The sequence below is a fragment of the Trachymyrmex cornetzi genome, unplaced genomic scaffold, assembly GCF_001594075.2.
Source record: "Trachymyrmex cornetzi isolate Tcor2-1 unplaced genomic scaffold, Tcor1.1 scaffold1376, whole genome shotgun sequence".
NCBI classification, from domain to species: domain Eukaryota; kingdom Metazoa; phylum Arthropoda; class Insecta; order Hymenoptera; family Formicidae; genus Trachymyrmex; species Trachymyrmex cornetzi.
In genome coordinates, this window is record NW_017295956.1 from 105,807 (window position 1) to 131,147 (window position 25,341).

At 30.9% G+C, this 25,341-nt stretch overlaps 3 protein-coding genes across 4 annotated transcripts in view; 1 reads left to right on the forward strand and 2 right to left on the reverse strand.

The window, feature by feature from the left end:
* Positions 1-2,904: 2,904 nt before the first annotated feature.
* On the reverse strand, positions 2,905-13,040 carry Cyp4aa1 (Probable cytochrome P450 4aa1). Of its 2 annotated transcripts, none has more exons than XM_018522636.1 (7): positions 12,743-13,040; positions 7,781-7,933; positions 7,191-7,568; positions 5,526-5,589; positions 4,826-5,358; positions 3,720-3,899; positions 2,905-3,340 (listed from the first exon to the last, which is right to left on the reverse strand). In XM_018522636.1, the coding sequence occupies exons 1-7, from the start codon at positions 12,771-12,773 to the stop codon at positions 3,162-3,164; spliced, it is 1,518 nt and encodes a 505-aa protein (XP_018378138.1). In that variant the 5' UTR covers positions 12,774-13,040; the 3' UTR covers positions 2,905-3,161. The 2 variants fall into 2 exon arrangements, with proteins under 2 accessions (XP_018378138.1, XP_018378139.1); XM_018522637.1 differs by having other exon boundaries at positions 7,781-7,949.
* An 8,044-nt stretch (positions 13,041-21,084) lies between these two features.
* Positions 21,085-21,852, forward strand: LOC108770875 (selenoprotein K). Its single transcript, XM_018522614.1, has 4 exons — positions 21,085-21,292; positions 21,365-21,449; positions 21,565-21,639; positions 21,714-21,852. Exons 1-4 carry the CDS (start codon positions 21,274-21,276, stop codon positions 21,805-21,807), a joined length of 273 nt encoding a protein of 90 aa, XP_018378116.1. The 5' UTR covers positions 21,085-21,273; the 3' UTR covers positions 21,808-21,852.
* A 461-nt stretch (positions 21,853-22,313) lies between these two features.
* The window catches only part of HBS1 (translation elongation factor EF-1alpha (GTPase) HBS1), a 7,162-nt gene continuing 4,134 nt past the window's right edge, over positions 22,314-25,341 (reverse strand). The window contains exons 6-9 of the mRNA XM_018522648.1: positions 24,136-24,365; positions 23,836-24,031; positions 23,570-23,775; positions 22,314-23,486 (exon numbers count right to left, since the gene is read on the reverse strand). Coding sequence (XP_018378150.1) covers positions 23,032-23,486; positions 23,570-23,775; positions 23,836-24,031; positions 24,136-24,365 — 1,087 coding nt within the window. The 3' untranslated portion in view covers positions 22,314-23,031. The remainder of the gene's footprint in view (positions 23,487-23,569; positions 23,776-23,835; positions 24,032-24,135; positions 24,366-25,341) is intronic.

Consider the following 25,341-nt stretch of genomic DNA (forward strand, 5'->3'; position numbering starts at 1 on the left):
CTGTACGGCGAGGCGAGCTCCTGTCACTGATGCAGAATCTCACAGGAGAGCCTTGTATCGAATCGACACCTTCGCGCGGCACCTCCGATTAATCACGTGGGTGCCAAACGATTGTCACCGTCTTCCTGTATCTCCCGATCGTTTTACGTTTCAAACTTAATTTAATTATCTTGTTCCGAGATTATTTTAACGTCTCTCGACACGACGGGAGTGGCAGATCGATCACCTCTCGCTGTCTACACGAAGACATGCTCCGAGACGAAACGCTCTGAACAGAGAAGAGCGACGATGAAGCGAGAGAGCGCAGCTCCGTAAAATCGATCGCTTCTCCCGATGGGCGATGCTGCAAAGCTACGTACACCAACCACAAACTCAAGCTCACTTGACGGCTCACGGCCGACTGATAGCCATCGCCGTCGTTCGCGCGTACGGCAGTGTACGGAGCACGAGGATGCGAGTTGCGACCTCCACATCCCTCCTTCGCGGGAGAGCGACCGGCGCGGCGATCCAATGCTCTTGCATATAGGTATATTCGTTCGAATATCAAACGAATGCTTTCGAAATCCGAATAGTGCTCGGACGACGAATGGATAATCGACCGAATATTTGAAAACAATTCGAGGTAATCGAGATAATAAATAATAGAGACTAAAATCCGCACGATTTATATAGCCGTTTTCCAAGCTTTTCTCCTGGCGAAACCAAACGTCGCATTGGATTGCGGTGTCTTTCAGAGCATTACGTTCAATTTTTACCGTAAAAGCAACGCAAGTCGCGCCAAAGCGCGCGCGCATAGAGTGCCTTAAGGCTGATATTTCACGTAGCGTCGACAAAATTTTTCAAGCCTATTGATTGGATAAATAGGTTCTCGGATCTTTCCATGCTATAGCCAATCGACACGCTTGTAAAGTTTGTTGTACATATGTGCGACACATAAAATATCAACCTTAAGGGAGCGTTTATATTGGCCGTAATAATCTGTAATGGTTACTGCACACTGGACGCGATGAGCGATATCCAATGAGAGGTTTGCTTTGCGTCGTCACGTGAGAAAAAGCAGAATTTTTATTGGATATCGCTCGTCGCTCATCGCTCATCGCGTCCAGTGTGCAGTAGCCATAAGGCGTCGTCTACAATACACGGAGTAAGAAGTAAGAGTAAGAAGTTGACCACAGTCGAATGTGAGAAGAATAATCGACTGTGATTGGTCAATTTCTTACTCTTACTTCTTACTCCGTGTATTGTAGACGGGCCTCAGAATTGATTAATCACAGTCAAGTGTTCCCTTCTCATTCGACTATAGGAAGAGAATACTCGAAGGTGATTGGTCAATTTTTACAGATTACGACATACGGCATACGTCCTATAAGCGTATATTATTTAATATTAAGTAATATTTTAAGCATATTCTTAGAATATTAAATGTAAAAAAAATTTTAAGAATATTTTACTAAAATTATATAATATTAAATAATATTCTCGAAATATTAATGGATAGTTATATGTCCACTCCTGATAATGTTATATTATTATTAAAAGTAACATTGTTTAATGTTACTGTAATATTGTTTAAACAATAAAAAGTATTATAATAGCATTTACTTTAATTTATACGTTTAAAGACTGAAAATGATTTTAACGCGCAGTTGTAGTACCTACTGAATATGTACTTAAAATCACGCCGAAACATTTTTTTAGCACAAGATGCAGCATAGACTGATAAGAATTTTTCGTTACTGGATTGTGAAATCAAATTTCACTAGATTAAAAATAGTTAATATTTTAATATGTCAGGGATATTAAATATTCAATACCAAGGATATTATGTGTAAGTGGATATATAACCTCTATAGAATACTCTCGTAATATTAAAAATTATTATATGTTATTCTCAAAATATTATAACTTATTTTAATTTTTAATAATATCCATATAACATTCTAGGAATATTTTACATTTATAGGGCAGTTACGGCCAATATAAACGCTCCCTAAAGCAGAAATCACAAACTCTTGCATAACATATAACACGTAATACATAAGAAAATGTACCAATCAACGCCCTTCGTTTCTTTTCTTTCTATGAAATACAGAATTCAGATTGGTTGAATTTCTTATGCATTACGTGTTATGCAGTATGTAAGAGTCTGTATTCCCCGTCTTTCATTTTATAGAAAGGAAGAAAATGAAGGATTTTAATTAGTTTATTTTCTTATGCATTATGCGTTATGCAGACCTTGTGCTTCTGTCCTTAGGATCAGCTGTACAGTCATTGCAAAAAATTTGGAATTGGAAATATATCAATATTTATACTTTCTGTATAAAAATGAATACTAAAATTATATACATAACAACTGTGTATGAACGTCATATATTTATTTAACAACATACTTTTTAATTTATTTTCTGCATGTGCTATTATTTTTATTGAAGCAATAATTTTACTTCAAAAATTATATGCAATCTAAGAAGTCGCAATAAATTTCAGTAATAATTATAAGATATTTATATATTGTGTGTGTGTGCATTTTATCGCGTGATATACCAACGCTTATAGCTGTGTTTTTCTATATACATATTTCTTTATTATATTGTTCGATATGTTTCAAAAATCAACAATTTCAATTCTTTTGTACAAAGTACTTTAATAATTATAATTATTTACGCAAAATTTTTTTACGATTTTTAAATAGTAAAAAACATGAATAAAGTAGAAGAACAAAATCTAATATAATAATGTTTTTTTCCGTTTTAATCTTATTTTTATATATGAGACATAACGTTTGCAAAGTATAAGTTATTTCATTTTTTGTTTATACTGATATAGAGAGAAATAATTTATATACGTATTGTATACATAACAATAATGACATATTTCTACAATTTCTTGAAAAATTCTGCGCGTTTCTTTACTTTTGTGTCAGCCATTTTGCTTAAACAATATACGAAGAAATATCTCAGAAATAATTTAAACTGCACTGTGTTAAAGTATTTCTTTCTAAAAGAGTTGAATACATTGACTAAATGTTACTTTTCTTTAGTGTTGAAATGACATATAGTTATAGCGTTTATTTTCATTAAATTATCTATGAGATACCATCATTATAATTACTACTTATAGTTTGTAAGGTTGCAAGGTTGAGAACGGAATCATTAATCTAATTACGTTAATTCATATTGTTTATCGCGCGCTCTTACTTTGACCCAAAGTCCACCTTGTGCTCTGATGGTCAATCGAAATTTGGCTATCACTTTCTCCTTGCCAAGGGTTGGCTCTAATTGGCACTTCCTCAGAATAGCACTGATAATTGATTTTATTTCAAGAATGGCAAATTTGTATCCTAAAAAGATACGAAAAAGGAATGATAAGTATCTTTCTCCAAAAAAAATTAATAAATCTTATGATCTATGTATTATGATCTATGTAAATTAATAAATCTTATGATATATTGAAAAAGCTTTTAAAAAAAAATATACATATATATATATATATATATATATATATATAAACGTCAGTTTTCTTTATAAAACAGAACCTTAGTCTTCGTCTACAATAAATTAGAAATCAAAAGCTAGAAATTGATCAATCACAGTCGAATGTGAGAAGAATAATTGACTATAATTGTAATTTTTTTATAATATATTGTAGAATGTGTGTCTTCTTTTTAATACTTCTCTCATGCATGTATCTTATGATTAATTTATATTTGCTATTCTTACCGATACAATTGCGAGGTCCTGCACTAAACGGTATGTAGGCATATGGATGTCTTCCCTCGGAATTTTCAGAGCTAAAACGTTCCGGTTTGAAATCGTGAGGATCAGGAAAATGATGAGATAAGCGGTGCGTGGAGTATGGCGCTATAAATACGCCACAACCGGCCGGTATTATATATTTTCCTGCATGATACAAAGTGATATTGTAATAACGTTTTTCAAGAATGATTTAGAGCAATATTTTTATGTATATATAATGTATATAATTATATTATTTTTATCATATCTTTATTAGACGTCTAGATCATAGATATCTTTATTAGTTCTATTTATTACACTAAATATTCAGGAATAATATTGAAGATATGTATTATCTACGGAACAATACTGAACAATTTATATTATATATATTTTACATATTCTAATTAAAACATAATTGTAAATAATTAAATGATACAGTTGTAAATTTCGAAAAAATTGTAAAAGTAAATGTTATTCGCAGAATTAGATCGTAAAACCATACCTATTATCGTGGAAAAAATTCTGACAACTACAAATTAAACTGCCTACATTTAAAATTCTTTTTGTAAATTTTGTCAATTTGTGAATTATGTTAAGAAATTGTGCTAACTCTTTTTCAATTACAAATAATTGTAAATTAACTAAAGGATAAACATAACTTCATTGATCATTTTACACATTTTGACAAATGGATGAACATAGTCCACACATTTTTGTTAATTTACGCATGACTATTATACAAGCGAAGACCTTTCTATCTATTGCGGCTTGCGTCTAAGTTCTGGTAACATCTTAACAAAATTTACGATCGAATTAATATTGATTTTACTGAAATTAATAAGAGCAAATTAATAATAATTTAAATTTTACATTTCTAATTACCATATAATATTTATCCGAAATTAATAATTAATAATTATTCTTTTGTTAACATTAATAATGATCTGATAGAGGTCGAAACGTCTGTTTATTGTTTTATTAAATTCACTGTTTAAATTTTAGCAATAAATATCTAGCCTGGCTTATAGTTCTTTATTATTAAGTTTGATTTTTATCATAACAGGTTTTTCTCTCTAAAAAAATTTTACCTAGTTTCACATCTTCTCCGAGAATTCTAGCAAAAAATGGCACACTAGGATGCAATCGCAGAGATTCCTTTATACACATATCTAAACATGTCATCTTCTTAAGATCCTGCATAGTTGGCGACCTTGTGTCATCGCTAAAAATCTCATGCAATTCCGTGACACATCTCTCCTGCCATTTCGGATTATTCGCCAGAAGGAAAAGCGTTATCGCGGTGGCAGTGCCGACCGAATCCTGGCCGGCCAGCATGAAAGTGCAACATTCCTCGATGATATCTCGTTCAGAAAATTGGGGATTTCTTTCACTAATCTCGACCATGTATTCAAGCAGAGATTTGTTTCTAATCGTGCTGTAATCGGCAATAAGAGAGCCATTCTTTTTCAAAAATTCGCGTTTCTCCTTCATTTTTTTGAAGCAAAAATTGAATAGGTCTCTCTGCTGCTGTTCCTCCGATTTTCCAGCTGCTGTCAATCGGTAAATCCAGTCGATTAGCAACCATGGCCGTGCAAGTCTATATGGGATCATAACTTGGCCCCTGTTCAATAATTTATCAGGATGATTTTTAAAACATGAAAATATGATAAAATATTTAGAAACATTTAGAATATGATAATTTTTAGAGCACGATTTTTATTTTTTAAATATTTTGGATTTTAATAACAAGATTTGCTAATAAAATAAATATGTTAATATTGCACTCACTTTCTGAATGGGTCGTCCTCACCATCGTTTTTTCCTTGGTTTGTCGGCGTACCCAGAATCGTCTCTGAAATAAGCATTATGTCAGACCACTAATATTTGATGTAAGTATCATGCACCGCCTTCGAAATATTAAAAACGTATGATAATTGAAGAGGGGACTTTGAAGTACGTGTAGTCTCTTTTAAGGCATATTAGCGGTACGTAAATTCTGAAAATCAACAAAAGTATAATACACGAGCATGAGCTACTGTTTCGATAAGTCTCGATGTGGATTCTAATTAGCATGCACTTGACCACATATCGTGTTTATGAAAAAGTAAAATATTTTGGCATACGTGATCGTTTGCAATAAGCATCGATTTTTACAAACAAATGCTATGTTGCGGTAGAGTACCATCAGTACGTTCTATATTATCTATTTCATTGTATGACAATCTCGTCTTCATTGTTACGTAGATACAAAATATATATTATTCTGATCTGTGCTGTCACGTAGGTATATATTATTATCTTTTTCTTTTTTCATGTATGCACTTCATAAAACCAAAGATAATAGATAAAGCTTTTTTAACCGCTTTTATAAGTTTGTCTTCGATGACTTTGATCGATCAGTTATACATTAAAAAAAAAATTAATGGAACTTGAATAAATATTTGTTTAGATAGTATATACCAATGGGACCATTTGCTTACAGAAAATAAATATTTAATTAAAAAAAAATAGTACTTAAAATTAAGTATAATTTTTTAAAATAAATATTTATTTCCAATAACTAAATGGTCCCATTGGTACTATTTAAACAAATATTTATTCAAATTTCGTGAATTTCTTTTGAGTGTATCATACGAAGATAATATTTCACTGGTGAATCCACGGGAAGAGCCATGGAGGCCCATCCCTCCCGCCCCCTCTTAGAGTCTCCTTTTTAAAAATATTTTGTAATAAAAAATGTTATATATATTTTTAATATTTCTAAAATCACAATTTTGATGTTTCAAAAATATTTTTTAATTTAAGAAACTTCCATAGATTCTTGCGGCTTACTGCTCTATTGTTAATATTGCATTATGCAGCGTTATGCAAAAGTCGCTAATTGCAATTACATAAAATATTACTGTTTCTGCCGATAAGTATCGCTTCTGCTGAATGAAGTTTTTTAGCCCTTTAGCATTTGAAAGTTTGAAACATAAAGACATAGAAAGTTCGAAATATAAAGACAGCAATTGTTAAAGGTGTATATATATTTTTTGCTCATATCATTTTAAATAAAAAATGTTTTAAATATTTACATAATAATTTTTCAATGTAATGTTAATGATAATAATTCGAATAGTCTACCTTTTCGAATTTGACCTTAAAAAAATTTCGTTTACAACGTGCAAATTTAATAATAAGTAATAAAGACGGAAAGATACGAAAATTATGTAAAATAATTAATTTTTCCTTTTCTTTGTTACTCGTTCGTTACAATTGGCTCATGATGTTTCAGAAATCCGGCAATCCAAAAATCAACCCAAAAATATATAAATCCGAAAATGCCTCCCCTCCCACCCCTTGACAAATGTCTGGATCCGCCCTTGTGATATTCTTAGATGATGAAACACAAGTTTTCTGTTCGTTGTTATTAAAATCTATTTTCAAGTACAAGCAATTTACATTACGTACCGGTCAATATATCGTAAACAGAATTATTGACAAATACGGTGATATTTATATCCTTCCCATTCTTTTCAAGTAACTTATCGACTAGGCGATCGGCACACTTGCCGAATATTCCAATGAATTTCTCGAACACCTGACGATGAAAAATTGGTTGCAAAATTCTTCGATGTACTTTCCACTGGTCCACGTTTTGCGTAATCAGGCCCTTGCCCAAAAAATTGTCGAGCAGCTTGTACAAGAATATCTTTTGTGTATGCTTCATGTTGCTAAGTACTACTTGAATGTCTTCTGGCTCGATGAGCATAACGTATGGCACAAACGTCAGCCAGATCCGAAAAATACGACCATAACTCTGTGCCTCGTTTATAATCCTTTGAATCACTAGAAAATCAAAATCTTTTTGTACATGCACGTTTATCATTTACAATACTTAAAAACTGTTTTATTTGCAGGCCGTTGCAACTTTTGTGGTATAAAAATAACATAGAATTTGGATGGGTGAATAAAATATACAGGTAAGATCACGATTTTAGATAGCTAACGATTAAATAACAATATACAGCAATTTCAATTAATAACATTGAATTACTCACGATTTCCTTCGAAAATAATGTTAGCGTTGCCAAGAATGGGCACTGTCTTCGGTCCATCGAGGGTAAAGATAAATCTGAGGATTCTGACGTAATTCTTCAATGAGTATATAACGTAGATAACAGTTAGAAAGGCAAGATAAGTCCACATCACTCCTGATGTACGATTCAACTAATTACAAAAAAAAAATATAATTTTTATGTCACATGAATAATAAATTGCAGGAAAGAGTAAGAAAACTGCTTAGTAATAAGTCATTCGATTTATTGCCGCAACGTATTTTTAGAAATAACAAAAACGTTGCAATAAAATTCAATCGTTTGCTACTTAGATCAAATGCGTTAAAAGGATGTGCAAATAAGGAGTAAATAATTTATGAATTTGTTTAAACTTCAACGAATATTTGTATTTTTCAGTTCTGTAATGCTTCAATTTACTATTTCTAACAATTTTAACATATAAAAATATCTTCTTGAAACAATATTATTGTTTCCGTGTTATGTTATAAGTTATAACTTATAACATAAGACAAAAAAAAAGTTTATCTCGTAATTTTTTATACTTGATCTTATCGATAACTGTTGCTAACAATAAAATTGAGTACAAAAGGATTACGAGACAAACTTTTTATTTTCCGTTTTAATGAATTAATCAAGTGGTTCATTATAAATGATAACATACATTGTATTCATAAACGTGTCATGAATATATGAAATATTACGAATGTTGAATAATATAAAATAGCAATAAAAAGATTAAGATGCAGGTAATATCTGGTTTCTTTGCATATATTGATTTTAATTTCCTTTTTTCGAAGTAAAACAATTATTCTCATGAGAAAGATGTTATAAATTGATGCATCTATTTTATAATTATACATAATTACATATAATTACATATAATAACATATTTTCCCGGGCTCTTTAGACATTTAAAGCGATACCGCAATGTCGTGTCGTTTATTTAATCCATTAAAAATGTATTTATTTAAAAATGAAATAGTTCTGAAAAAATTACAGGTTAAATTGAATTTAAAAATAATACAAAAAATTTTTTAGTGATAATTTACCATCTGAATCAAAAGATATTTCAACAAAAAAAATCTTTTTTTTATGTCCGCAAAAGTTATTAAATTATTTTTGCTCTAATAGAACTGTATGAAAATATATTATAAAATAATGACAAAAATTTTAATTTTTTATATATACAATAAGTATTCCTTTATAAGATTACATTTTTATAAGTTTTATAAATGTACATTCCTTTTGCCCTATATGCTAAATGAAAATGATGAGTTTCCTCTACAGATTTGTTGTTTATTTATTATGAAATATTTAGACTCAGCAATTTCTTAATAACAATTTATCACTTTGCGTTGAATTGCGCAATATAGTAGCCTCGTGATATAACGTTTGATGACATCGTATCATTATAAATAATTATTATATAAATTGGTTCACCCCCGTTAAAATTTGTGAGGGACGTTTACTTCCTCACATTAACAATTCAAGATAAGACACTTGTTAATTAATCTGCTCTATAAAGCTAGCAGGACCAAATCAGTAGAATCAAATCGGACCTATCAAAATTTTTAGTACTTATTTTTTACTAAATTGTACCATTAATGATAATTTTGTACCGCGTGCTATTTCGAAAAAAATAGTGGCGATCCTAGCTTAACATTAAGCTGACAGAACCAATTCAAAATAAAAGAAAAAAAGAAAAATAATAGCAGAAATAAATAGGATTGAATTTGTACTATTTTGTACAACCAAAACAATTCTATATCATATATCATGTATTCTATATCATGTATTTCCAAGAAAAAATTGGCGCTACTAATTTAATATTTAAGCTGGCAGGACCATAAAAAATAATACAAGAGCAAAAATTAACATAACTAAATTTGTACTAATTTGTACAATTGAGAATAAGTTAATATTTTACATGTTTTCTCTTTAAAATGACTTTATTATGTATACTTATAATCTATGAGGCGCATTCCAAGTCAAACCGGACACCTTCAAAACATCGTCATTTTATTTATTTTTTAAATTTGCTAACATATTGCTATAGATAAAAACATAAGACACTTGTTTCGTGAAAAAAATTTGATATCCTTTTTTTGAAGTTATTCACGTTTGTAAGTTGCAGAAATTCATAAGAAACATTGTTCATGCAAGTATTCAATTATTATATTGTCAAACCATTATAGTCGTACAAAAAAATGCAAGAGACGGATTTTAAAGATTTTTCATTGTTCTATGGATGAGTTATGGGCCTTCTACAATAAGCCATTAGTCATAAATGAGAAATCAGAAGCTAAAAATTGATCAACCACAGTCGTCAATTTTTCTGACTTCTAATTTATGACTAATGGCTTATTGTAGAAGACCTATTATCGAGAATGTAATCTTTAAAATCGATCTCTTACATTTTTTTGTACGACTAATGGTTCGATCGTTCGATGATATAATAATAATCGTGAGCGACATTTTTTATGAATTTCTGTAACTTACAAGCGTAAATAACTTTACAAAAAAAATCTCAAATTTGAATTATTTGGAAGGCATATACCACGACGCAAGATGTTAGTAGCTATTATTCTATATTTTCCTCCAATTTACGTTAATAGACGTTTCGGTCATAAATTTGACCATCTTCAGTATTACAAATAAAATTCATTAAACGCATAAAAATATATTTGCCTAAACCCTCAAATGTGATTTAAATTATAATTTATAACTAATAATTATTCTTAACAATTATATCATTTCCATATACAATTTATATATATATCGTTGCATAGTCCTATACTCCAGAAGAACTTTTTCTTTTTTTCTTTAAATTCAGTCACACATTCTACTTTCCATCCAATGTCATTGTACACATAATTTCCTGATTCTAATAAATTATAAATTTACTGTAATTTATTGTTCTCATGATTGTATTAATAAAAATAATTTTTTATTATTACTTATTTAGTGACACTATAAAATACCTGTGTTCCAATGTAATCCATGAACGATTTTTGATATATCGCGATCGCTTATTTTAACCGTTCAATAATTGAATACGTTATGCCTGACTTGCATCACGACCTACAGTTTATATACATCTTCCTCAAATTTTTTTCGCGAAACACGTATCTCATGTTTTTATCTGTAGTAACAGGTTAGCAATTTAAAAGAAATTATATAATGATGTTTCAAAGGTACTCGGGTACCTTGAAACGTCGGTTTTTAAAAAACGTCGCTTATGCGAATATTATTATAATAATATTCGCATGAGCGACGTTTTTTAAAACGTTTTAAATGACGATGTTTTTTAATAACTTTACAAAAAAAATCTCAAATTTTTTTCGCGAAACACCTCTCATGTTTTTATTTGTAGTAATACGTTAGTAATTAAAAAAATATATATGATGATGTTTCAAAAGTACCCGGTTTGACGTGGAATGCCTCATAGATTGTAAGCATATATAATAAAGTCATTTTAAGGAGAAAATATGTAAAATATTAACGTACTCTAAATTGTACAAATTAGTACAAATTCAGGTGTGTTAATTTTTGCTCTTATGTTGTCTTTTATGGTCCTGCCAACTCAAATATTAAATTAGTAGCGCCAATGTTTTCTTGGAAATGATACATAATATAGAATTGTTTTTGGTAGTGTAAAATAGTACAAATTCAATCCTATTGATTTCTGATATTATTTTTCTTTTATTTTTAATTGGTTCTGCCAACTTAATATTAAGCTAGGATTGCCACGATTTTTTTCGAAATGGCACACGGTACAAAATTATCATTAATGGTACAATTTAGTACAAAATGAGTACTAAAAATTCTGATAGATCCGATTTGATTCTGCTGATTTGGTCCTGCTAGTTTTATAGAATTTAATTTAATCGAATCATGCAAGCAGAGTGTGTCGCGAGCAATCGCAATACGAATCGTATAACAATATAAGTTTTACAGCAAGGATAAATCGAGAATATTAATCGAAAAGCTTATCAACTATGTGTTAACTTATCCAAACCTATATATGTGCGATTACAAACTGTGAATTAAAATATTAAAATAACATAATATTGAGCTAATTTTAATTAAATTGTTACACAACGGGATTTCAAAATTTATCATGACTATCAAGATCATAGGATTTGTTAATTGTTCAAAAACAAATATTTTTTAACGTAGAATATTACGACCTTTTATTCTCAAAAATATGAACTTATATAGGAACGGCAAATCACACTCGCAAACTTTCCGGCTGTTTATCTTTCACTTCGCACAAAAGAAAGTTTAGTCGAGCTATTTTTTGAGAGAGGGAATTTAAGATATAGCTATACAATTTGGAGAAAGTTAATAGAACAAGGCGCTTAAAATTCGATGCACATATACACACATAAATCATACAATATATTAAGTGAAAGTTATTAGTATGATATCTGTCAACCAACTTGCATCTATTTTTGTACGTCTACGTCATAAGATGAAAAAAATGCCCTTCTTATCGAAAAAATATGTACTTAAAAGCTGTCATATTCATAATTCTGACAACTTACGTTTATTTTTTTAATTTTCCTAATTTATATAAGCACGCACGTTTATACATACGACATTTAATTAAATTACATTGTGTAGATCGTTTCCGATAAAATTAGACTTCTCTTGGTGATATTTATCGTCTTATTCGCTGTTAATTCAACTTCTATATTTCAGCAATGATAAAATCATTTAAAACTGATAAGACCTCGCGGAATTATCACTGTTATAAAATAGGCCACATCGCAACCATCCTTGATCGATTTCAAGAAGAAATAATTTAATTCTGCGTAGTACACAAAACGATGCGTGCATAGAATCGATTTTCGATCTTCCATATCGTTTGTCAATTTCTATTAATTATCAATACAATGATAAATCGCCTAGTATAGTTTAGTACGTATCTAGTATCCTCACCTGCTAAAGAAAGACCGTAAAACCGTGTCATAATCTCTTGGAAGACCGGTCACTACTGTCAGACATTCGCACGACAAATTTACATTCGCGATTGAAACGATCAACTGACTAAACCTTGCTCGCCGGTAGTTTATATAGATATGTACGAGGAGATCGGATTGTCTCATAACTAAGCTCGTAGTCCATCTCGCCGCTAAAATTGATAATTAACGCCCCGATCACGTATATGTGTGATGTGCGCGTGCAGGCGTGTCTCGCGAGTCGCCTAGGTGTCCCGGGGCGACCTCCAGGAGACGAAGTGAGGTGAGGTGAAGCAAATCGAAACAATCGTCAAAGAGGATGCTTTATATGTGTCCTTCTTGTGCATGTTCAGAATTGTAGGACAATATGAGATAAAAAACTCATGAAAAAAACGACCTCAAAGCGAAATGATTCGACTGCTTTCACAAATCGCGCGCATAATCAATCTAGGCATAAGTACTGAAAATATATAATAGGATATACGTAACGTAAACTATAGATTTTCAGTATTCATGGTGACTAACGAGACGTACCCCTATTAGTAGTAAAGCTGCGCGTTTGATTTTTTTACGCAGTGTTTTTCACGTACAATAATGGTAAACGTACAAATAATAGTAAACAAGATATATATATAAATACATCGTCAGTTAATACATATTCAAGATTAATAAAGATAATAAAGTTAATAAAGATAATAAAGATGGAATCACACGATGCTCGATTTTTTGCATGATAAGCATGCATGCTATTATTGGTTTGATGTATATAGTGACGTTTGACAAATAACTTATATGAAATTAGCAATTGTTTCTTTTGATTGGTGCATACAAGGAAATAAACTATGAAATAATCCATCATAAATATAAAATCATGTATATGCGGCATGCAGCGCTCCATACACGAATAAATTCTAGCATACATTAGAGCAGGCATGATTGATGTATGTACAATTCAAGAAATCGAGCATCGTGTGATTCCATCATAACACTAAAATCATTTATCAGTATTTATAAAACGATAATTTGCACAAACATGACTACTCATATATTGAGTTTCATGCAATTAAGTAGAGTGTGAAATACATGACCAAGGACGAAGACTTTTGACTTTTCAGGGTGTAGAGTACCTCATTGAAAAGAAGGATGGAAGTGGTTATAATAACACGCGTCAGTATAACTACAGCATGAGAAAGTTACGTAGCCTAGAAGTATGATAATATAAAAGTCGAATAAGCAAAGCGTGCAACATAGACACCCTAGTCAAATACTAATTTTTGTCACTTAAAATTTCTTAAAATTTATCAAAAATTAAAAAATTGTTTAATACCCCAAAATTCTGAATGTAGAATTCCACATCCATGGAAGCTCTGGGATTTCTGTACACCTATGGGAACTCTGAAAAGTTCCTAATCCTTTATAAAGAAGGCTCCAAAATTGACACAGTAGAAAGTATAATACCACATATTTTATTCATTTCCTTTTATAGGAGTCATCCGAACAAAATATCTAAAAGTGAATGTGAATAAGATTTCTAGAATCCTTTCGCTTTGATACAAAGTATTATTAAGTATGCAAATGAATCAATAAAAAAACGAGTTGTTATTAATTTACATACGCATATCGAAGTGAAAGGAAATTAAAAAAAATCTTATTCTTATTATTTCTTTTAAGAATTTCTTATTATTATTTTAATAAAATTTTAGAAAATCTTATTTTTTATAAATTTTATTAAAATAATTTTTTATAGATTTATATACATATTTTATGTTGTTCTGCAGAACACAAACATGTAATGCGATAGTTTTTTTTTTAGAATCTTTTCATAAATACAGGCCTGCTTTCAGCTCCGATAGAATTAATTATTATTTAACGCAATAACGCAATACTAACGATTAAATTAGCTTACGGTCTGTCTTACGCAAGTGTGACGGTTTACGCTGTACTCCGATTTTATATTTAAAACTAAATTATAAGGAAAATAAAAAAAAAAGTATAAATCAAACAAATTTAAAAAACTACAAACATGTAAAACGTAATACGTAATATTATTTATAAAATCGGAGTATAGCGTAAACCGTCACACTTGCGTAAGACAAACCATAAGCTAATTTAATCGTTAGTATTGCGTTATTTTAGATATTATTTTTGCAGATATGTAAACACAAATGTGAATGTGGTAGTAGTACGTTCAAAAATTTGTAACTTTTGATCAAATCACTGAAATTTAATAATTAAAAAAGGAAAATTAAGTTCAAAGCTCATATATTAGGTCTGTTCTTTATTGCTCCACTTTCTGAACTGGTGCACACAGTGCAATAAGTGAAATGAAACAAATATACGTTTGTTTCACTTCAACTTATTGCACCGGTTCAGAGTGCAGCAATAAAAAAAACAGACCTATTAATAAAAACAACAAATTTTTTTAATTTAAATGCTTAAGTCCGGGTTACCATCTTGTCAATAAAAGTTACAATTGTTAATGTTAGTTACAATTTAAAACATAATAATATTAAGTCGTCAAATGTAAATTGAAACAATGTCAGTGATTGAGATGTCAAATCAAGCATCAACGAGACTTGTTGGGATATGCATTAGATAGCCAAATATATTAAAGACGCGAATAAAGAACACAAAGGAGTTAATATTGTAAAATAATTTAGAACTGTAGAGTCTATTACTTACATGCAAATCTTAGGTCAACATGTCTTGTAATCCCGGTAAAAAATTTTTTATGCATAAATATGTATAAATTATATAAACTTACATAAATATGCATAAATATTCATAAATAATATGTATAATTATATATGAGATATGTCCATACATGTTCATACTTCCTTTTTTCTTTTGTTTATGCGTGTTTATGTATGTTTACACATATTTATACATATTCATGTATGAACAATTTTTACAAGGATGTTATCTGTACAAGTATCATATATCAATTGACAAGCTATGTCGAACCACGCACTAGAAGAAATCCTATACATATATATACCCTGCGCGAAGAGGGAAAGCAGCAAAAATGTAGTGTAATGTATATATATATATATATATATATATATAGGATCCGAAATATCCGTATATTCTGTACGTTTGAGCTATTTTTCTGTTTTTGTATAAATAAGAGCATTTCCTATGTTAGACGTTTGCTTAAATTACTTTCACTGTCGAAAATTTTTATGTTGTCCCAATTAAACTCATATGATAATTCCTGTCTGTGTTCCGTAATGAGAGTGAATTAGTAATGAGCGTGATGTTCCATCTTATATGGTTCCTATGTTCACCAATCCCTGTTTTTAGCTTGTTTGACTCATGTAAGATTCATCGCAATCCTTATAATCCATCTTATACACTATGTGTATATGAGACATCATTGAGAGCTTATTCTTAAGTACCGATAAAATTGAGTTTATTAAGGCCAAGCATATGGGCCCATACGTTACTTTTTATGAAGTTTTTTATTGTTCCCAATACGTTAAATAAAAATGAAACAATAAAAAAAAACGTTTCTTTATCTTGATATACGATTATTTATTAATGCAAATTTTTGAGCAGTCTCTTCCGAATGAATTTAAAATACGTATAAAAATTTCCATTCATTTTAATCCATTCTCGCGCGATTACTGATCACGAATGATGTAGTTAATTATTAAATTGTTTTTTAATATACTTTTAAAAGGATTTGTGGGCACTGATTATAGCGCTCCCATTATCCTATTTATACTTTTATGTAATTTTGAATACCGAAAGTTACTTTTTTAGATTTATATGTTAGTATTTTTATTTATATTTCCTATTGATATTTATTCATTACGTTTATTTATTAAGAGCATCAACTAATTCGTAACAAATATTACACGCAACAAATATAACACGCAGTACATATTACACTAACGTTACCCACATAATCTTTAATGTTTGTGTTTGCGTGAATTAGTGTGCGATTACATCTACGCAACTCACGAACAGATAACCGCTTAACCGTAATTTATAATTAACTATTTTTTAACCTTTATGTCTCAAAACTAATGCTTGGAACGACAAATGGCAAATACTTTTATGATATTTTTTTTTCTTTTTATCTTTCTTCTCTGGTATTTTGATTCATAAATGTTGAAACTTGTATATGTATTAATATATATATTATTAATATATATATTGTAAATATTCCAATAACTAAAAATTCCATAAAGTTTACTAGAATTCTAGTGGTATTTACTGTACATTTTCTCCGTGTGTATTTGTGAAAATTGAAAAATACTTTAATTAATATACAATAAGGCAAACGAAAATGGATTGAAATGGATTGGAAATTTTCAATCCATTCGAATTTGTATTTTAAATCCATAATAAAAACGGATTTGATTCCATATAAAAAAAAACATTTTTATACGTTTAAAAGTTTAAATAAATTAAAGTAATATAACATATAATATAAATTAAAGTAGTAATTATGAACTTCTATAGTTATTATTTTAAAACTTTTATTTACAAAAAATATACACTAGCCATGTAATGAAGGAAACGTATTAATATGAAATATACATAAAAGTAATTAATTTATTAATTAAAAATAAGTAATTTATATATGTAACACACATTTATTATATATATATGTATTTACGTAGTTCTTTTTATGTTTTTAACTATTAAATAAAGTAGAATTCATGATATTTTTACGGTACAACTGTTTTTTAATTCAGTTGAATTAAAGCGAAAAATTTCTTATCCATAATTCTGAATAAAGTAGCATTCATGATACATTTTTAAACAAAACAATGGATTTTTTACTTATAATTTTGAATTGAATAGCATTCATGGTCCATTTAAAAAAAAAACTCTTTTTTATTTAATTTGATTAAAAAACTGCATTACCTATTCAAAATTTTAAATTGAACAGTATTCATGATGCATAGAAATGGCTGATATTGTATTTAGATTCAACTGGATTAAAAAATTTCCTATTCACAATTTTGAATTGAGCAGTATTCACGATGCATATAAAATACTAAAATATTATTTTTAGATTGAAAAGCATAGAAATATATCATAATATATACCATGCCATTCCTATAAATGAATAAAAATTTAGGATTTAAAAAGATTCATTTTAACATTCATGAATTCGTATTTCTGTAAATCTGAATACATTTAATCCATTTTAATCCATTCTCGTTTGCTGAGTATAATTAAATTGCTTTATTAATCTTTATATAAACAATATCTCATATTTCAAACGTTTCTACCTTTTTTCAATGATCCTCTTCAGTGAATGTTACAAATTTTACATATTATTAATGTGTATAAATTATTACATATTCCGTAAGCCTATAGTGAACGTAATTATATAATAGTCCTGATATCCATTAACTCAACATAAATTGTTCTAGTACGATCGTTGTTTAACAAAATTTTCCTTATTTTCGGTAAAAGCGACATTTGAGAATTGTATGGTTGGATGACCATGTACATAATTATCATTATGATACGAACATTATTGTTCTATCTAAACTTTTCGATTTTCGGTTCTTCTATCAAAAATTGTACAATTCTCGAATATCGTCGAAAATATTGAAAATTTTGTTAAACAAGGATCATACTAGTAGGACAATTTATGTTGAGTTAATGGACATCAGGACCATTATATAATTACGTTCATATAGGCTTATGGAATATGTAATAATTCATACACGTTAATAATATGTAAAATTTGTAACATTCACTGAAAAGGATCGTTGAAAAAAGGTCGAAACGTTTGAAATATGAAATATTGTTTATATGAAGGTTATAGCGTTTTCGGCCCGACCGGGTTTGCACCAACCTGGGTTGGATTAATGGCGTTTTGCGCTCTCCTATTGGAGATCGGGCCGAAAACGCTATTAGTAAAATAATTTAATTATAGCATACGTTATCTCGCTAGGCTCAAAAAGCCCTTATTGTATATTAATTGAATTTTATTCATATTGAACCGTAATATACTTTTTTAAAATTTTGAATAACACTGTATTAAACCCTGATGAAAATAAAAATTAGAGCGTAAATCGAATGTAATAAGAGAGTAAGGGCTATGGCAGAGAACGAGACATAACGAGACGTAACTTTCGTAGTCGTAACGTAAGGTAAGACAGAGAAAAACGTAGCTATCGTAGTCGTGACTGGTCGGCGACAGGGTAAGTCCGGATCTACAATAGGGTTTTAAGCCTTAAACCATAAGAAATGGGTGAATCACAGTCGCTTATTCTTCTCGGATTCGACTGTAATTGGTCAATTTCTTACGGCTTAAGAAATTGACCAACTACAGTCGAATTCAAGGAGAATAATCGACTATGATTCATCCATTTCTTATGACTTAAGGCTTAAAACTCTATTGAGATCCGGTGTTATCACAGGACATGGAAATAGCTGCTTGCAGAAATAATAAAAAAGCCGAAGCCATTGAGATCTCTAATCTTTTCAGAGTCTACATCACCACTCGAACGGAGAAAAAAACTGTTTATAGGACTACTTTTCCATCCACTTTTTGATATAACTACGAGATTTCCTCTATGAAAATTGTTTACATTAAATCTATGTGTGACCTTGACAAAACCAGTATGAATCTCACTATTGTGGCTAATTTTTACCACAGATCTTTTGTGTACAGGTAAAATTCTATCTCCTTTTATACGGACGAATCTAAGAACCTGGACAGTGAAGTCGGTGCAGCGGTTTACTCCCCAGACATGCAAATTAACATTGGACACAAGTTACCTTCTGAGACGTCAATCTTCTCTATGGAACTTTGGACTATCTATCAGGCCGTACTTCTTGCACTAGACTGCCAAAGCAAGCGTGCCGTCATTTTCTCCGACTCCAGGAGCGCTGGAAGCTCTCGGCACCTTTAACTTTATTCACAATAATCGCTTAATATACCTGATCAAACAAGCCTTATAATTGGTCTCCGAAGCGGATAAATAAATCTTTGTATTTTTTGGATACCATCGCATTCCGGCATCCCCGTCAATAATAAGTTGTGGACGGCCTTGCTAAACAGGTTTGTAAAGACGGACTTGCTCCGGAATTCCATGTGTCTTACACGGACATGTTTGCCCAATCAAGAAGTGCTGCATCGTCGCAATTTGTTAATTACTTCAATACCACCTTGCTTACTAAGGGTACGCTATACTCGGAGCGATTTTCTCAATCTTCTAAACCGAATACTTAGTTCGACAAGAAATCTGTCCTCATCAGGGAAGAAATAGTCCCGATCAATAGAATTCGCTCCAATTACTATAACTTAAATGAAAATCTTTACCGAATTACCTAATATCATTGATTTTCCCGCATATACCCGCGGTGATCTGCGCCAGGACGTTAACCATGTACTTTTTCACTGTGATATATATCATCTTAAAGCCCGATACCTGCGTCAATTTCTTACAAATTTCCTGAAACCTCTCAAGACATATATCCCGCCTTGTCCAAACCGTGCAGGTGCTGCCTCCTCCTGACTTTTATAAGGTCTACCAACCGGCCAACCTCACGATTTGAAACTCCCTTCTATCCTGTGGCGCATGGCTTCCGCTGGGCGGCAGCGGACGCCTGGATTGGGGGGAACGGTTCTTTACTTTGATAGGAGCATTTTATTATTCCAACAAGTTTAGTCCAATTTCAACACCGTGGATTCTCAATGGCTCAGTACCAACCTTGAGGTTGCCGAGCTAATTTATCAAGAAGAACAACGCTAGAAACGCTCAAAGCGTCTAATAGCGTATTCGATTTACTGACTCGACCCGACTCCGAGTCAATAGTCTGTTCTGTTTAGCTGCAAAAGAAGAGCTAAATTGTGTAAGAAATGCAGTTAAAAAGAACAGACTGTTGACTCAGAGTCGATCGAGTCAGTAATCGAATACGCTATAAATCGCATCCTAGGCTGGTATTCATAGGGTGCGTTCCGTTTCTCGCATGATGCGCATAATGCATCGTTTATCCTTGTTGCTCACCAAATATTAAACAATGGATGCATCATGCGCATCATGCGCGATACGGAACGCACCTATAGTTGAGTCTTATTTCAAGACCGTCTTAAGTAATGTCTTAAGACTCTAATGCAGCCTTCTGATTGGTTCGTGACTCCTTAAGACCGTACTTAAGACGGTCTTGAATATAAGATCTGACTATGAATACCGGCCCTAAAACCAGCATCGCATGATAGATGTAGTGCAATTCTAGTAATCTGCAAGTATTGCAACCAATCCAGCATGAAATCATGCATCGTGTGTTACTGGCTTAACATCTAATAGTCTTATTTGATTGCCAGTGTCAGTCATCAGCGTCATTGCCAGCAGTTGCCAGTCTGTCAGTTGTCAACCTATCTATATCATATGTGAATGTTTGTAAAGATTTGATAAGGTTTATGGTTACGTATAATAAAATCGTATGTAAAATTGTACGTGAAAAAGAATCAAAGGATTGAAAATAAATTTTGTATTTGAATCAATCTTTGTTGACAAGCGTGCTGCTTCGAGTATGGTTTATGTAACGGATGGTAATATACTGTGATTTAATTTTTTATGTACCAAAAATAATGGAATTTTTGTACATAGTAATTTGCTTATAGATGGTGACGTGGTAAAATCTGCTCCATGGGGATTAAGAAGAATTTTCGGATTTTTTACAGGAGTAATTTATATGATTATCATGTTGTAAGTGCTATAATCCACTGTATACTTATCTATTATACTGTATAAATGATGACTTTTTTACTAATTAGCTGTATTATTCTTTCTTCTTTACTTACATAATATTGGAAATATTTAGCTTTCAGACATTGGTCAATCCTGGCATGAATAGATCAGGAAATCAATATTCAAGGGATTATCGTCCAGGTTCTGGGTATGATAGTTTTTTCAAATATTTATGTCAAACAATAAATATAGATAATAACTTTTACAATTTACTGTATGTAGACCACGTCCTCCAACGCGTAGACTTGGTAGACCAAACACGGGAAACAATGTTGACATTCCATTTTTCGGAGGTTGTAGCAGTTGCGCAAGATGAAAAAATTAAAATTGAAAATATTTTGTTATATTTACTTTATTACAAGAAAAATTAATTAGTTTAGTCATGATTGAGAGATGTATAATTATATTTGTATCATTTATTCAGTATTTGTTATTAAAAAGTAGTATGTTAATATATTTAATGTGTGTGTATTGAAAATTATTATAACTCTCATTAAAAGAATTTTTGAAACTTTTATAAAGTATTAGTTTCATAAACATCACATAATATTTTATATATGAATATATATAATATATATATATACATATTAATAATATATATCATATATATGTATATATATACATATACAAAATTAATAAACCTTAGTAAAGCTTTGTTACAAGGCTTAACCTGACATTATTTTTTTAATGATATGTAATACCACACAAATCTTTAATCAGCAACAGATAATAATGTAGAAAGTAATTGATATAAATTATATTAATGAAAAAATAATATAACCATACATCTTTATTAGATATACCAAATTAATTTTACATTTGTCCAAGATATAGAGCCATGATACACGAAAAACTTAGTCGCATTACTAAAATCCGGTTTTACCAATGTAAGATTAATTTTACATTGGTGGAACCAGACCTGAATGATAAGACATACCATCAATGTGCATAATATTCAGTAGATATACTGAATAACATCATTGAGTAGTGCATGTACATAAATTTCTAGCATTACAAATTTACTTACAATATGGATTCCAACGATGAAACGCTATTAATAGCATTGCTATTCAGTAGTTATTAAATCATGCATATCTGCGACTATGTCTATCATTTGCAATTAAATAGCGTGACTTATGCTATGTTCCAATATACATTGCCTAAAAATCTACAATGCACGTAACATATGCTGTAGATTTTTAGCTAATAGTGAGTATCAGAAACGCAGCTTCAGTCGTCCATGTACTATGGCTCGTGAACAATTATAAATATACTATGGGGGATATATAAAAAATCTTAAATTATTCAGTAAAGTTCTGTATACTATTATACATAACAACAACCTGTAAAGTTTGCATATATCATTTTGTGTGATGTATAAATATGCACCGATAGCTATACGCGCGTGCGCACAAACGCACGCACATACACACACACACGCGCGCGCACAACAAAACACATATTAGATCTAAATAAAATTTTTCTATTGTGTATATAAATTGCATTACGATATTCGAGACTTCATTTATATTGATCAGATTTATAAAATCTTTGTAATCAAACCAGCTGCAATAGTGGTACCTTCTAATCGTAACATAACTCTACCTAGCTGTTTAATATCCTTATACAACTCCATGCAAACTGGTGTCTGCGTTGCGACCTCGATGATCGCACTAGAATTCTTAGGTAAGCAACGCGGCTTCTTCTTGATCACGTCACCAGTACTTCGATGAAGTTGTGCTATTAATTTTATGATAACCGCCGGTTGTACCAAAGATTGTTGGTGCATCACTACTGGAAGCCCTTTTGTGATTGGTTTTGCTATCGCGAATATAACAACGTGCGCTTGAAAGCAGGTCGTTATGGGTACTGGATTCTGCGGATTACAGATAATATCACCAATACCCACATTTTGCTGCTCGATTCCCGCTAATGTCAGCGCAACGTGATCCCCAGCAAAAGCATTTGCCGTTGAAACTTCATCTGACTGAAGACCTAAGATAAAGTAATCTTTAAGCATATAACAATCTTTACATGATGGTCCATTATTGCTGAAGCTTAATTGAATCTTAGTTTACCTTTAACAACTGCAATCTCGTTTTGAGGTAGTACTAAAACCTTATCACTCAAGGATACCATACCCGTTTCAACGTGACCAGATACACAGAATCCAGATCCAGTACCCTTAAATATATCGTTCACCGAAAAACGAAATGGTTTATTTATAGGCCGCTCTGGGCACTTGAAATTATCGATAACGTTAACTAGAGTAGGTCCGGTATACCTGTGAAATTATTTCATAAGAAATAGATAAAAACATGTATGCAAAACATTCAGATATTACCAATTAGAGAGTTGCTCCTTTGGTTTTGTTACAATATTCTCTCCAGATAAACCGCTGCAAGGTACGAAAGTGACGGTATCTTTGAAACCAGCTTGCTTTAAGAACACGCTCATTTTGTCCACTATCTCATTGAATCTATCTTTAGACCAATTTACAGTATCCAGCTTGTTAACAACTACTGCTAGTTGCGATACTCCTAAATTTTTAATAAAAATTCAGAATTGTAAATACAGAAAATTGATGCTAAATATATTCTTTTTTAATAATTAACATTTTTTACAAAACAGGGGAAAAAATGACCTAAAGAGCGTAGTAATAGAGCGTGTTCGCGTGTCTGTCCTCCACTATCGAATCCAGTTTCAAACTCGCCTCTGGTTGCATCGACTACTAACAAAGCTACATCTGCTTGCGTAGCGCCGGTTATCATATTTGGAATAAAATCCTTGTGACCAGGTGCATCTAACAGAGTGATAGATTTTGTGTCCGTTTCGAACTTCGAATGGCCTATATCCATTGTTATTCCCCGCTCTCTGTTAAAGATGTATTATAATTGGTACGTTCTTCTACACTGACTCTTTAATGCAATAAGTAGGGATGTACCGGATCGTAAAATTACCGAATACCGAATATCAGGAAAAAAATGTGATATCGGATATCTGGGAAGGCAATTTTTCGAGTCGGATATTCGATATTTTCCGAATATCTAATTGGATTTCGGGACATTGTCTTAAAAAAAAAAAAAGGGTTGAGTGAAAAAGAAAAAGAGCGAAAAGGACTATATCAATGGAAATGATAACTGTAAAGGAAAAAATTGTAAGTAATTTTGCAGCAATATACAAGATAAATTAATAACCAAGCTCTAACGAATTAAATCAAACTTTGAAATTGCCTGTAAGAGCTGACACTGGATGGATTTGTATAACACTTAAATAAAAAAATTTTTATTCAAGTGTTACAACTATAATATAACGTTTCGCTCGCCGTTTAGATCCTTTTCAATATCATATGTTTAATCAAAATACATTACAAAGTGTAATGTATCGTCAAGCAAATAAGGTCGCATTATTCTACAACGAATTGTATTGTCCACATGTGGTTGTATAAAGTTTGTACGAAACGTATATTATTAGTTGTAACACTCAAATAAAAATTTTTATACACAAATCCATCCAATCAATTCTTATAGACAATTTCAAAGTTTGAATATATAAAATATTATAGCATTATAAGTATGCATACTTATTTATAGAATATTTATATAATAAAATATGAACAATTTAATAATATAAAATTTCAACCGGATATACTCCCAGATACTAATGATCAGGGAATGGAAAGTTACTTTTTAAAAGTAACAAGTTACAGTTACTCGTTACCGAGTAGGAAAAGTAACAAGTTACCGTTACAAGTTACCGATTTTTAAAAGTAACTCGTTACAGTTACCGTTACTTGAGAAAGTAACTTTTCGTTACTTTTCCGTTACTTTTTTTTAAATCGACGACCAAC

Bases quoted from the DNA above. Each gene is read 5' to 3' on its own strand.
- Cyp4aa1 (XM_018522636.1), bottom strand. From the start codon at position 12,773: ATGACACGGTTTTACGGTCTTTCTTTAGCAG. The intron at 5,359-5,525 runs GTGAGTGCAATA...ATTATTGAACAG, and splicing joins GAGGACGACCCATTCAGAAA to GGGCCAAGTTATGATCCCAT. The intron at 3,341-3,719 runs GTAAGAATAGCA...GTATCTTTTTAG, and splicing joins AGGACCTCGCAATTGTATCG to GATACAAATTTGCCATTCTT.
- LOC108770875 (XM_018522614.1), top strand. The intron at 21,450-21,564 runs GTAAGTGCTATA...GGAAATATTTAG, and splicing joins ATTTATATGATTATCATGTT to CTTTCAGACATTGGTCAATC. The intron at 21,640-21,713 runs GTATGATAGTTT...TACTGTATGTAG, and splicing joins GATTATCGTCCAGGTTCTGG to ACCACGTCCTCCAACGCGTA.